Below are 13,529 nucleotides of genomic sequence, written 5' to 3'. Positions count from 1 at the left end.
CGGTCGCAACACAGACAACGCTGTACAGCTTCAGTTCTATGCTATTGTCTATTTTTTATTAATCAAACTGCAAGGTTAGGTCAGAGTCGCACTGTTTGTGTCAAAACCAAGATTTTCACTGGTCTTTTCCGAAGTAAGAATTAATAGTTTGTGCCTGCAAGTTGCAAGGCCTCGCTCGGGCGCTCTCTGCCACTAACAGGCAGCCCCGGGGTCGCACTCGTCGTTGACACAGGCGTCCTCCTCCCCGCTGGGGGCGCCCCCGAAGGTGCTGCAAGGGGCGCAGGGGTCGTCGCAGGGGCCGCCGAGGGGGGCGTTTTTGGGGGCGCCGGCGATGGTGGCCGCGGCGGCGGCACCCCCTCCGTAGTGGTAGACGAGGTAGCGGCCGGCCTGCACGCTCTGCGCCATCACGTTGGTGCAGTGGCACGCCAGCAGGAGCAGGTTTCGAGGCTGGACGCGGTAGGCGAAGCGCATGAAGGCCATGGAGTAGAAGATGAGCGCTGTGGTCATGCGGCCGCTGATGAACTCCGGCGACGCCTTCATGTCCTTAAAGGCGGCCAGAGGGAGGCCCCAGTTGGCCACAGGCCCCCAGAAGTGTGTGCTGGTCAGGTAGTCCCGGAACTCCTTGGTCTTCACGTAGTCAGTCACCCTCCGCAGCAGCCCCGCCAGCCCCGCCATGGTCGCCGCGCTGCGGGAGCACCAACGGAGACCAGCCGGCCCACAATGACGTGGGGGAGTTCTGAGCCCACCATTGTCAAGGGCGTGGCGGCGGCGCAGCGTGTGCGACCTTCCGGTCTGGGGGCGGGGCCTCCTGCGGGGGCGGGGCCTCCTGCCTGAGCTGCCCCAACCCCCATCCCCACCTTCAAGTTCAGAGTCCCTTGTGCCACCCGGGAAGCGAGGGATCTGGGCGCTGCTTCCCCTCACCCTCGTACAGGGTATCTTTGCTTCTGTTATCCAATTTGTGAACAGTGTTGACTAGAGGCCAAGACAAAATTCTTCAACCAGATACAGAATTTTAGTCCTTACACATTTTGCCTCTAGACATTTTATTTATTTTATTTTTAAAGATTTATTTATTTATTTATATAAGCACTGGGTACAGTCAGAAGCACGGGAGGGTGAGAGAATTCACCAGAGCCAGAGCGGGGAACAGAGCAGGCAGACTGACAAAACACACTGCTGAGGGGAGCAGCGGGCGGCAGGAGAGGTCTGAGCACTATGTGGGACCCTCGCTGGTGGCCGGGGATTGAACCGGCGCTGCAGAGGCTGAGGCAGTTTCACAGCCCAGCGCTCAACCGCTGCGCCACCAGGGGAGGCCCTGTAGACATTTTAGCATCTGTCTCTTAATATTCTCTTGCTTAACCCAAACAATAATCCACTCAGATACTTAACATTTAGTGCAGTACCACTATGCAATATATACTGTGTGTCTAAGTGTATAGCTTTATGGCTTGTTTGCTTTCTTTCTGGTTGGAGGGGGAGGTCTAAGATCCAATCAAGGTTCACATTTAGCTATCATCTGTCTTAAATTAATTTTTTTTTAATCTAGAAGACTTTTCAGCTTTTTTTTTGGGAGGGGGGGTCTGTCATGACATGGACATTTTTAAAAAGTACAGTCAACGGTTCTTGAGCCGTGTCCTTAATTTAAGGTATTTCTATTTTCTCACAACTAGATCTAGGCTAAGCATTCTTTTTTTAGGTTAAACATTTCTTTGGCCCTATTGCTGGACAGGTGATGTGTCCATAGTGCTTCACAATGAGAGTACTTGATGTCACTCTGTTCCATCACTGGTGGTGGAAAGTTGAATCAGTGGGTTACAAAGTTGTCTGCAGATTTCTCCACCATTAAGGTAACTTTCCCCCTTGGTAATCAACAAATAATCCAAGGGAAGCCTCTATGAGAGTGTAGGGATATTCTTTTCCCCAACCTTAATTTTTTTAAGAACTTTTTTTTATTATTATTGTACTATTTTTATTCAGAGACAGTGGTTTTACCACACTGTATATGATTTGAGGTATAGCTTCTTGCCTCTTCTCATAAGCAAAGCACCAATTATCCTCCATCATAGTCCATGAGGACCCCTCCTTAGGTGTGCTCCCCTCCCCCTCTGGTAGCCTCAGTTTCTAGGGTTTATTTTAGTTTAGCCCAACGGTAAATTTGGTGAGATTTCTAGGGTGTTTTTTTGGTTTAGCCCAACAGTAAATTCTTTTTCTTTATTGAGGTGACATTGGCTACAACGTGGTACATAAGTTAGGGGGATAGGTTCACACCTCCTCAGATGCATGTGACCACTCCACACCACCAACAGCAAATTCTTCATGAAAAAGCATGATTATTTTCCCAGTGTTTTCTACTTTTTCCAATAAAAGTAATAATTGTTGAAAATTAATTAAACATGGGGGCCTCCCTGGTGGCGCAAAGGATTAAGTGTCAGCACTATGAAGCTATCTGCAGCCACTGCAGCATGAGTTCGATCCCCTGCGAGGGAGCTACCCACATGGCATGGCAGACCTCTCCTGTCTCACATGCTGCTCCCCTCAGCAGTGCATTTCAGTCAATCTGCCTGTTCTGTTCCCCACTCTGTCTCTGGTGTATCCTCTCGTCCTCCACAACTATGGCCAGTACCCAGTTCTTGTATGTATAAATAAATCTTAAAAAAATAAATAAATAAAAACGTATAGTATAGCTGTTGCTTAAAAGGAAAGCCCCATGATTTTTGGATAACCCATTTTAAAATGATGGGCTTCCAAACCCAAATGACAGTTATACAAGTGTAAATCAATTCATTGTATGTCTGAATTGATAAATCAGCAAGCATAAATTGAGGAATGATATTTTAGGACCTACACTGCCAGATGCTCCAGTGTCCTAAAAGAAATGTATGTTCCCAATCCTTATCCACAAGCAGCTCTTGATACTTGTAGATGATGATCTACATGCAAATTGTTACTTCCTTTCAATTACTGATTGCTGCATAACAAACCACCCCAAAACTGAGTGGCTTAGAAAACAGAAATCCTGAATTTTACTCACAAATTTGGAATTTAGGCTGGACTTGATGGGGACAGCTCATTTGCTCCATGCGTGACCAGCTGAGGCAGTTCAGTTGGGGTTGGAGGATCTTTCAAAATGACTCACTAACATGGCAGGCAAGCCGATACTGGTTGTTGGCTTGGGAACTCAGTTGGGATTATTGGCCTGGAAGTCTCAGTTCCTCTCTGCATTGGCCTCTTCCAGCTGCTTCTCTCCCACATAGCTCCAAGAACAGGCGTGACAAGAGAATCAAGCAGAAGCTATGTGGTCGGTAGAATTATAAAATGGCCCCCAAAGGTATACCCTTGTATAATCTCCCCTTGAGTGTGGGTGGAAGCTATGAATATGATTAGATGACTTGATTTGATGACAAAGGGATTCTGCAGATATGATTAAGGCCCCAAGTAAGTTGACTTTAAGATTCTCCCCAGTGGACCTGACCCAATCACATCAGCCTTTTAAATCTGGGTCTAGAGGTCAGAAACAGAGGAAGTCTGAGATGTGAAGCGGGGGAGGGATTTGACATGAGGGGGATTCTTTGTGGCTGGCTTTGAGGGAGGAAATGCCCACATGGCAAGGAATTCAAACGGCCTCGAGGAGCCTGGTGAAGCCCCAGCCGACACCCAGCCCGGAGACTCAGACCTCAGTCCTACTGCAGTACAGAATGGAATTCTGCCAACTGCATGAAGGAGCCTGGAAGTAGATTTACACCTAAACTCTCTGAGAAGCAGTCCGTCCAGCACCTGCATTTCATCCTGCGAGACCTTGAGAATCTGGTCATGCTGTGCCCAGAATTCTGACCTACAGACTGTGAACTAAGAAATGGGTATTTTAAGTGACTGAGTTTGAGTTGTGGCAACAATGGGAAACTAATATAATCTAGATTGGAATTTATGATTATCCTCTAAAAGTCCCATAATTGCATTTTCTCCAGGCACAAGCCCGCCCAAATTCAGTGATGTGGGGGGAGGGGGCGGGGAATTGGGAGGTTGGAGGGACATTGACCCTCCTCTCAAAGGCAGGAGTGTCAGAACATGTGGGATGGGAAATATTGTTGTGGCCACGTTTGGAAAGTAGTGTCTACTCTTACTTAAAGTCACAGCTCACCATGTAACCTACCTTGAAATCACATAATATAGAACACTGGACTTGAAAGGATCTCCAGATTATCTATAAAACAGGGTTGACAGTGGTACCTACCTCACAGCAGGTATTGTGAGGTTTCAATGTGTTAACCCATGTTCAATGCTTAGCATAGGGTCTGGTATATAAATGCTTCGGTGAATTTTAGCTATTAATATTATCATTGTCATCATCCAATACAACCCCCCTTGTTTTACATACTTATAAGACCTGAAGCTTTAAGAGGCCTTGTCATTGGCCGTGATGGCACATGAATTCATGGTAGACCAGGATTAAAGTTTCTCATTTCTCACATTCGTCCTCTGCACAAGTCAAAATCTGATGTGTTTCTGTCTTTCAACTATGCTGTAAGTTCCCTAAGGCCAGAGAAAGTATCAAATGAAATATTCCTTCTTCCCAAGCCTTTCTAATGTATTGACTGGATGTGGGCCAACTTGAACAAGCCAAGGCCTGCCCATTCAGAGGGACATTTTCCAGCTAGGAGAATGGAGGTACAATTGTAAGTGACTTTTTCCTGGTAGACTCTGACTGGTGCTGGGCTAAACATAGCCTTCTGTATAAGGATCTTTCCAGGTGGATGTTTTGGTTTGTTATAGTTGCAAGGAATGGCTCAAGTGCATCTCTTTCTTTTAATTGTTCTTTTGAACTTTTTATTTTGAAACAATCTCAAACTCATAGAGAGTTAAAATAGTTTAAGACGAGAACAACAAAGCAAGAAGACTCAAAAGAAAGCCCATATAGTCTTCATCCAGATTTACTAGCCATGAACACTTGGCCTATTCATTATTTCCTCTGCCTCCAGAGTATTTTCCTCAGTACTTCAGCTTTCCTCAGCTGCCACTGAGGTGCTTCATCCTTCAGGTCCTTCCAAGGTCGCTTTGGGGTGAGGCCCTCACTTCATCCAGCCACCAGCACGGAGTCCGCCAGGCAGCTCCAGCACCTTGACTTCTCTCTTCAACACCATGACCTCTGTCTCGGAGCTCGCCTGCATCTACTCCATCCTTATCTTGCAGGACAGTGAGGTGACAGTCACGGAGGATAAGATCAATGCCCTCCTTAAAGCAGCTGGTGTAGATGTTGAGCCTCTCTGGCCTGCCTTGTTTGCAAAGGCCCTGGCCAACATCAACATCAAGAGTCTCATCTCTAACGTAGGTGTGAGCAGACCTGCCCCCCGCAGCAGGAAGTCCCGCTCCCTCCCCCGTGACTACTCCAGGTGCAAAGTGGAGGGAAAGAAAAGAATCTGAAGTGTCTGTTGATGACATGGGCATGGGGTTTTTTGATTAAACTCTCTTTTGTAACATGTTCAATAAAAAGCTTAACTCAAAAAGAAAAAGAACTTCAGAGTCGACGTCCTAAGCCAGTGACAGCCTTGGGCTTCCCTCTGCATTGCCACAATATACCCACGGAAAGCAAGCCATTTAGCACCGCTATACACTGTCATCTGCGATCCTTATTTAGATGGCGCCGACTGTCCCCAGAGAGTCCTGTATTGCAATTTTGCTTATCTATTGCAGGATCCAGACCACGATGGCGCATTGCATTTCGGTGTGATGTCTCTTTAAATCTCCTTTAATTTATAATAGTTCCTCCCCCTTTCTTTGGCATTTATGACCCTGACATTCTGGAGGAGTACAGGCCAGCTCTTCCATGGACTGTCCTTCAGTTTGGCTCCATTTGGTGTTTCTTTATGAAACATTTTTAGCAGGTACCCCAGGAAAGTGATATTCTATCCCCAGGGCATTTATGAGGAGTCTCATGATGTCTGCGTGTCTGGTTATTACGACTAAGGTAGTGTTTGCCAGGTTTCTCCACTGGAAAATCAGTATTTTTCCCTTTGTAATTTGTGGGGCCATACTTTGAGACTGTGTATATCTATCTCCTTGTCATAAAACACTTAACCTACTAGTTTTAGCATCCGTTGCTGAGTCTTGCCTGAATCAAGTATTACTGTGATGACACCATTTTATTTTTTAAATGATTTCCTGTCTTGTGGTTTCCAACAAAAGTCAGAAATGTATTTCATTAACCTTGCCCTGGAATGCTGAGAAACATTTATAAAACATAGGGCTGTTCCTGAATTATGGCTGTGAAAACTGAACATTTAGGATTGGGTATTTCATGAAATTTTTTTTTGCCACTTCCTATGGTAATTTCCTTGGAATATTTGCTCTTACATTCTACCAAAGGGAATAAATAGCATAGTGCCTCGAGAGAAGATGGATGAATAAAACAATAGGCGAATATATTGGCTCTGCTATTTTTAGTTATTGCTGAAAGTAATTTTAGAGCCATCTGTGGCCCTGATTCTAATCTTTTGCCTTCTTACACTTTTTTTTCCTCTCTCACGTGAACACAATGGCTGAAGCCTGGGTGGTTATCAAACATCTTCCAGTAGCTTCCAGAACGTTAGTTAATAATCCTGCTCAGTTTCTCTAGCAATAAAATGCCCCTTCTGTGGTAGTCTGGTCAGGCTGCCTTAGTGCAATCAAGTGGCAGGAGGCAATTGTTGGGTTCAGTCTCCACGAACCACGGCTTCCTCCCAGGCTTTCACTTAGTCTCTGCCTTATTCGAGTGTCCCCAAATGCCGATCTGTGGAAGGACAAGCAGGAGGCTGCCAAGCCTTCCTCCACACTCTCCTGTAGGGCCTCATCGGGAAGGTCCTGTTATAGGAAACAGGCTGGTGTCTATTCTTCACACTTATTCTTTGCACCAGAAATAAAAAAACGACTTTTTACCTTTTAGTGAGAGGGTCATTCAATATTTTTTTTTAACTTTTTGTTTAAAGATTTTTATTTATTTATTTGTTTGTTTGTTTGTTTATTTATTTATTTATACAAACACTGGGTAGAGTCAGAAGCGCGGGAGGGTGAGAGAATTCACCAGAGCCAGAGCGGGGAGCAGAGCAGGCAGAAGGACAGAAGAACACTGCTGAGGGGAGCAGAGGGCGGCAGGAGAGTTCTGCGCACCATGCGGGACCCTCCTCTGGTGGCCGGGGAGCAGCCGGGGATTGAACCGGCGCTGCAGAGGCTGCAGGCAGCTTCGCAACCCAAAGCTCAACCGCTGCGCCACCGGGGAGGCCCTCATTCAATATTTTGAATCTTAGAAAACTTTTATACAGCTTATATAGGCATAGACATTTGGCTTTTTAAAACTTTGTTTTGAAAACAGTTCACATTTATAAAAAAAAAGGTTTTATAACAATACAGGGAACTCAGATGCACCCTTTACTCAGATTCACCAAGTGTCAAGGTTCTCACAGAGACGCAGAGACAATGGGAGAAGGGATTTATTAGAAGGAATAGGATAGGGTATGACAGAGCTGGGAGAAAAGGAGCTGAGGAAAAATGGGGTCTGAAAGGAGAAGCTGGAGGATTCCAAGTCACCAATCTGCCAATGTGAGGAGTCAGGCCCATTCAGCCTCCAGGGCAGGGCCTGGGGCGCTAGGGTGGCTGGTGGAGAGGTCTGGTGGGGGACCTTGGCCTCCCAGATGCCACCGCCAAGTATTCTGGCAATGGGTTTCGGGAGCGGGTGCTGTTGTTCAATAAGACCAGTACTCAGGAAGAGCTGGCCATGGAATGGAGAGAACATTCTGGAACCTGCTGACACCTGCATTTGTGTTTCATTGCAGTTAATCCTGAAGGCCTTCTGAGAGTCGTGTTTTACTTCCATATGCTACATTTTTACAAAGATCTCTGAGCAACTGTTACCTGGAACCATACAGGGAAGGGGATTCTGGGAAATGTGGTTCCAGCTCAACCAGGCTGTCAGTACAAACTACTGCAACCAATTTTAAATGTTGCCATATTTGCTTTATCATTCTCCTTATAGATAAGAATGTGTATGTATATGTGTCTGTGGTATAGAAAATATTTAGATATACATATATACCTATATCCAAACACACATTACTTTTGTTTTTTGGAATCATTTAAGATTAGGTTGTAGACACAATTCTGCTTTACTTCTTAATACTTCAGTGTGTATTTCCTAAGAACAAAGCTATTCTCTGCTGTAATCACAATAGAGTTGTCACTGATGTGACATTGTATACAACACTCTACGTAATTATAATCATATTTCAATTGTGTCCACTGTCCCATTAATGTCCTATTTTATAGCAGCTTTTCTTTTTCAGAACAGATCCAAGCCAGTACCACGCAGGGCATTTAGTTGTCTGCTGTAATCTGGAACAATTCCTCAGCCTGTCTTTGTTTTTGAGAACACTGACATTTTTGAAGCGCACAGGCCAGGTTTTTGATAGAATACTCCCCAATTGGTTATAATTTCTCAGGCAAAATATCATCACAGTGTCCTTCTAGAGGCACGCTTGTCTGCCCCTTGGGGGGGGGACTGTCCATTTTGATTCCCGAGTCTAGGCATTCTTGTTTCTCTACTGAGTAGTTGCAACTGTACAGCTTCTGTGATTTATTCCATCCTCCCCCACACCTTAGAAGTAACTAGCTTTACTGTGTTCTGGTTCATTCTTTTTGTGTTTTGTTTTGCAAAAATAAGGAATTTTGGGCCTCCCTGGTGGCGCAAGGGGTTAAGACACAACCTATGAAGACATCCACAGCCTCTGTAGCAGTAGTTCGATCCCCGGCCAGGGAGCAACCCACCTAGTGCAGCAGACCTCTCCTGTCTCGCCCGCTGCTCCCCTGTGCAGTGTATTTCAGTCAGTCTGCCTGTTCTGTTCCCCACTCTGTCTCTGGTAGATCCTCCCACCCCCCCCCCACGCCTCTGGCCTATACCCCAGTTCTTGTATGCATAAATAAATCTTTAAAAAAATAAGGAATTTCATGCATATTTAGTTACTTCCCCTTCCTTACACAAAAGGAAACATACATTGTTCTTATTCACTTTACCATATATTCTGAAAACAACCCCGTATCGCCTCGTAGATATTTTCCACATTCTTTTTCACAGTTACATAGTACCCGGGTGTGTGGACATATCACAGATTAGTTAGCCAATATCCTTTATTTGGACACTTATGTAGTGTGTGACTTGGGGTGTGCAAGTGTGCTGAATTTCCTTGTGTATGTATTTTCTTGTTATTACAGGTATATTTGAAGAAGTAAGATTCTAGAAATGGTATTGCTAGGGGAAAGGATAAATATCAATTTAGCTTTGCTAGATGGACAAATTAGCCTTTCACTTAACATTCTCACAAACAAGATACAAGAGTGTCTGTCACCCCATAGCCTTGTCAGCAGACTATGTTGTTAAATTTTAGAATGTCTGTTGATCTGATAGATGAGACATGGTAGCTCATTGTCCTTTTTTTAAAAAAAAGATTTATTTTACTTATGCATCCAAGAACTGGGGCATAGGCCAGAGGTGTGTGGGGATGGTGAGAGGATTCACCAGAGACAGAGTGGGGAACAGAACAGGCAGATTGACTGAAGTACACTGCTGAGGGGAGCAGCAGGCGAGACAGGAGAGGTCTGCTGCGCTATGTGTGTATCTCCATGACTGGGGATCGAACTCATACTCCAGTGGCTGCCAATAGCTTCAAAGTGCTGAGACTTAACCCCTTGCACCACCAGGGAGGCCTTGTCCTTTTTTATTTATAACAGTTGTATCAAGGTATAATTCACACACCATTCAACTTACCCATTTAAAGGATGTAATTCAATGGTCATTGGCATATTAACAGAGCTGAGCAACCATTACTACAATCAATTGTAGAACATTTTCAGCACCCTAAAAAGAAACCCTGTACCCTAGTAGACCCTCCTCACTCTCCAGTCCCAGAAGTCCCTGGCAACCTCTAAAGTACTTTCTGTCACTAAGCAGTTGCCTCCTCTGGACATTCCATATGAACAGAGTCAGACAACAAGACACTGTGCTTGCTTCTCTCACTAGCATTGTGTTTTCCAGGCCCACCCACGGTGATGCAGTAGTACTTCATTTCTGTTTTGTCCCAGTGAGGCAGTTTAAGAATCCCAGGATTTTTCCCTCCTGTGTGTTTTTGTCTTGGTGCCAGCTGAGGTTGCCAGTACAATGAAACCAAACTGACAGGATGAAGCAGATTATTTTGCCACTTTTCTATATCTTTGAGTTGTGCATCAAATCTGGGGCTGATCAGTCCACACTTGTTCAACCTGCCTGTGAGGTTCACAATTTTCCCAGCTCTGTGATCATCAATGATTTCAAATTTGCCAATATAACCATGCTTCATCATCACAGTTAGAAACCGGGGGCCTCCCTGGTGGCCTAGGGGTTAAGTCTTAGATTTATCATTGCTATGGCCTGAGTTCAATCCCAGCGAGGGAGTTACCCACATGGCACAGCAGACCTCTCCTACTCTTGCCCGCTGCTCCCCTCAGCAGTGTATTTCAGTAGATCCTCCTGTTCTGCTTCCCACTCTGTCTCTGATGAATCCTCTCACACACACAGCCCCCACCCCTACACCAGCTGTGGCTTACACACTAGTTCTTCTGTGCAAAAACAAAAAAAAAAAAAACACAACAAAAAAAAACTGGACAACAACGTTGAGGCATGACCTGAGAAGAACTTAGCATTTGCCTCCCTTTTTGGCGTTGGTGGTGGTCTTGAGAGCATAAACCAGGGGACTGCTTGTGCGCCACTATGGCGTCTGGAAAGATGGCAGAAAGAGCACGTGAGGGGGCAAGTGCAAGGAGTTAAGGGCTATAGTACTTCATTCCTTGGGCCAGATGTGCTGGAGGGTGAGAGGATTCACCAGAGAGAGTGGGAAACAGAACAGGCAGACTGACTGAAGACACTGCTGAGGGGAGCAGCAGGCAAAGCAGGAGAGGTCTGCCACGGCATGTGGGTAGCTCCCTGGCTGGCCGGGAATCGAACCCGCGCTGCAGAGGCTGCGGACAGCTTCACAGCACTGTGCTCAACCCGCTGCACCACCGGGGAGGCCCCAGTACTTCATTCCTCTTTATAGCAGAATAATACGCTACTATGTGGATAGACCACATTTTGTTTATCCATTCATCAGTTCAATGGACATTTGAGTTGTCTCCACTTTGAGCTATTGTACATATGCTGCTACAAACATTTGTGTACAAGTTTTTGTGTGGATGTGTTTTCATCTCTCTTAGGTAGATACTTGGGTGTGCAACTGCTGGGTCATACACTGTTTAATTTTTTTGAAAAACTGTCAGACTGTCTTCCAAAATGGCTGTATCACTTCATGTTCCCACCAGCAATGTGTGGAGGTTCCATATTCTCTCTCCATCTTCACTAAGATCTGTTATCTTTTTAAATTGTCATCATCCTAATTGGTGTTCTCAGTATAGTCTTTTTTTTGAAGATTTTATTTATTTATACAAGAACTGGGGTATAGGTCAGAGGCGCGGGAGGGAGAGAGAATTCATCAGAGCCAGAGCAGGGAGCCGAACAGGCAGACAGACCGAAGACACTCCTGAGGAGAGCAGCAGGTGAGGCAGGAGAAGTCTGCTGTGCCTTGTGGGTCTCTCCCTGGCTGGCTAGGAATCGAACCCGCGCTGCAGAGACTGCGGACAGCTTCACAGCGCGGCGCTCAACCCACTGCACTAACGGGGAGGCCCCCTCAGTATAGTCTTTTTTTTTTTTTAAAGATTGATTTATTTATGCATACAAGAGCTGGGGCACAGGCCAGAGATGCAGGGGGTGAGAGTATCCACCAGAGACAGAGTGGGGAACAGAACAGGCGGATGGACCGAAATACACTGCTGAGGGGAGCAGCCAGAGAGTCAGGAGAGGCTGCCTCGCCATGTGGGTTGCTCCCTGGACGGCCGGGAATCGAACTCATGCTGTAGAGGCTGCGAACTGCTTCATAGTGTGATGCTTAACCCCTTGTGCCACCAGGGAGGCCCCCCCCTCAGTATAGTCTTAATGTGCACTCTTATTATGAGTGAATTTGAAGATCTTATGTTTAGGGGACATTTTAATACCGTCTTAGGCTAATTGTCTATTCATATCTTTGGCTCATTTTTAAATAGGAATTTTGTACTTTTTCTCTTCAAATTTTGAAAGCTCCTTATATAGTAGAGCTATTAGTACTTTATCTGTGGTGTATGTTACAATTTTTTTAATCCTAGTTTGTCATTTGTCTCTTGAGTTTTTAATGGTGTCTCTAGCAGAATCACTCATATTAGCCCCAAATTGTGAATGGATAGACAAAAATGTGGTATATCCGTATGAGGAAGACTATTCAACAGTAACAAAGAACTATTGATACATGCCATGGAAGAATGACTCTCAAAAAATATTACACCCAGTGAAAGCAGTCAGATATAAGGAACCAAATACCTTATAATGTCATTTTTGTAAAATGTCCGCAAAAAGCAAATCGATAGACAGAAAGATTAGCGGATTCCTGGGATGGGGGAGGGAGGATAGTTTTAACAGTAAATGTTCTAAACAAATGGTGATGTTGCACAACTTGATAACTTTAATAAAAACATTGATTTGTGCACTTCAAACAGGTTTGTTATATGACATCTAAAATATACTTCAATAAAATAACAAATTTAAAATGTTTAGTCAGGTTTATCAATATTTTATTTTATTGTATATGGATTCTGAGTCATTAGAAAGGCTGTATGGGCCTCCCTGGTGGTGCAAGGGGTTAAGTCTCAGCACTATCAAGCTATCGCCAGCCACTGCAGCATGAGTTTGGTCCCCGGCCAGGGAGGTGACCCATATGGCTCAGCAGACCTCTCCTGTCTCGCCCACTGCACCCCTCAGCAGTATATTTCAGTGGATCCGCCTGTTCTGCTCCCCACTCTGTCTCTGGTGAATTCTCTCACCCCCCACACCTCTGGCCTACACCCAAGTTCTTGTATGCATGCATGAATAAATAAAAATAAATCTTTTTTTTTTTTTAATTACATGCTAATGTATTTGTGGGGTTTTCTGTTTTTTGGGTTTTTTTTTTAAGATTGATTGATTGATTGATTGATTGATTGATTGATTTCTACAAGCACTGGGTACAGTCAGAAGCATGGGAGGGTGAGAGAATTCGCCAGAGCGGGGAGCAGAGCAGGCAGAAGGACCGAAGTACACTGCTGAGGGGAGCAGTGGGCGGCAGGAGAGGTCTGGGCGCCATGTGGGACCCTCCTCCGGTGGCCGGGGAGCAGTCGGGGATCGAACCGGTGCTGCAGAGGATGCGGGCAGCTTCGCAACCCAGCGCTCAACCGCTGCGCCACCAGGGAGGCCCTAAAAATAAATCTTTTAAAAAATAAAATAATTCACCCTGTTTTCTTCAAGTACTTGTATGGATTTTTCCTTGTTTAAATTTAAATCTCAAATTCATTTGGAGTTTGTTCTTTTGTATGCCAGAAGAAATGGATCTAGTTTTGTCTCTACCTAAATGAGTATCCTGTTGCCCAACATCATT

At 45.1% G+C, this 13,529-nt stretch overlaps 1 protein-coding gene across 1 annotated transcript; it reads right to left on the bottom strand.

Moving 5' to 3' along the window:
* Nucleotides 1–192: 192 nt before the first annotated feature.
* MPC1L (mitochondrial pyruvate carrier 1 like) lies at nucleotides 193–675 on the bottom strand (the record flags this gene model as incomplete). The annotated part of the gene is made up of 1 exon (XM_084258902.1): nucleotides 193–675. One exon carries the CDS (start codon nucleotides 673–675, stop codon nucleotides 193–195), a length of 483 nt encoding a protein of 160 aa, XP_084115028.1.
* Between the last annotated feature and the right edge of the window lie 12,854 nt (nucleotides 676–13,529).

The sequence above is a fragment of the Talpa europaea genome (assembly GCF_964194135.1).
Source record: "Talpa europaea genome assembly, chromosome: X".
Taxonomy (NCBI): Eukaryota; Metazoa; Chordata; class Mammalia; order Eulipotyphla; family Talpidae; genus Talpa; species Talpa europaea.
Note: the sequence above shows the minus strand (reverse complement) of the source record. Positions and strands in the feature narration are given on the sequence as shown.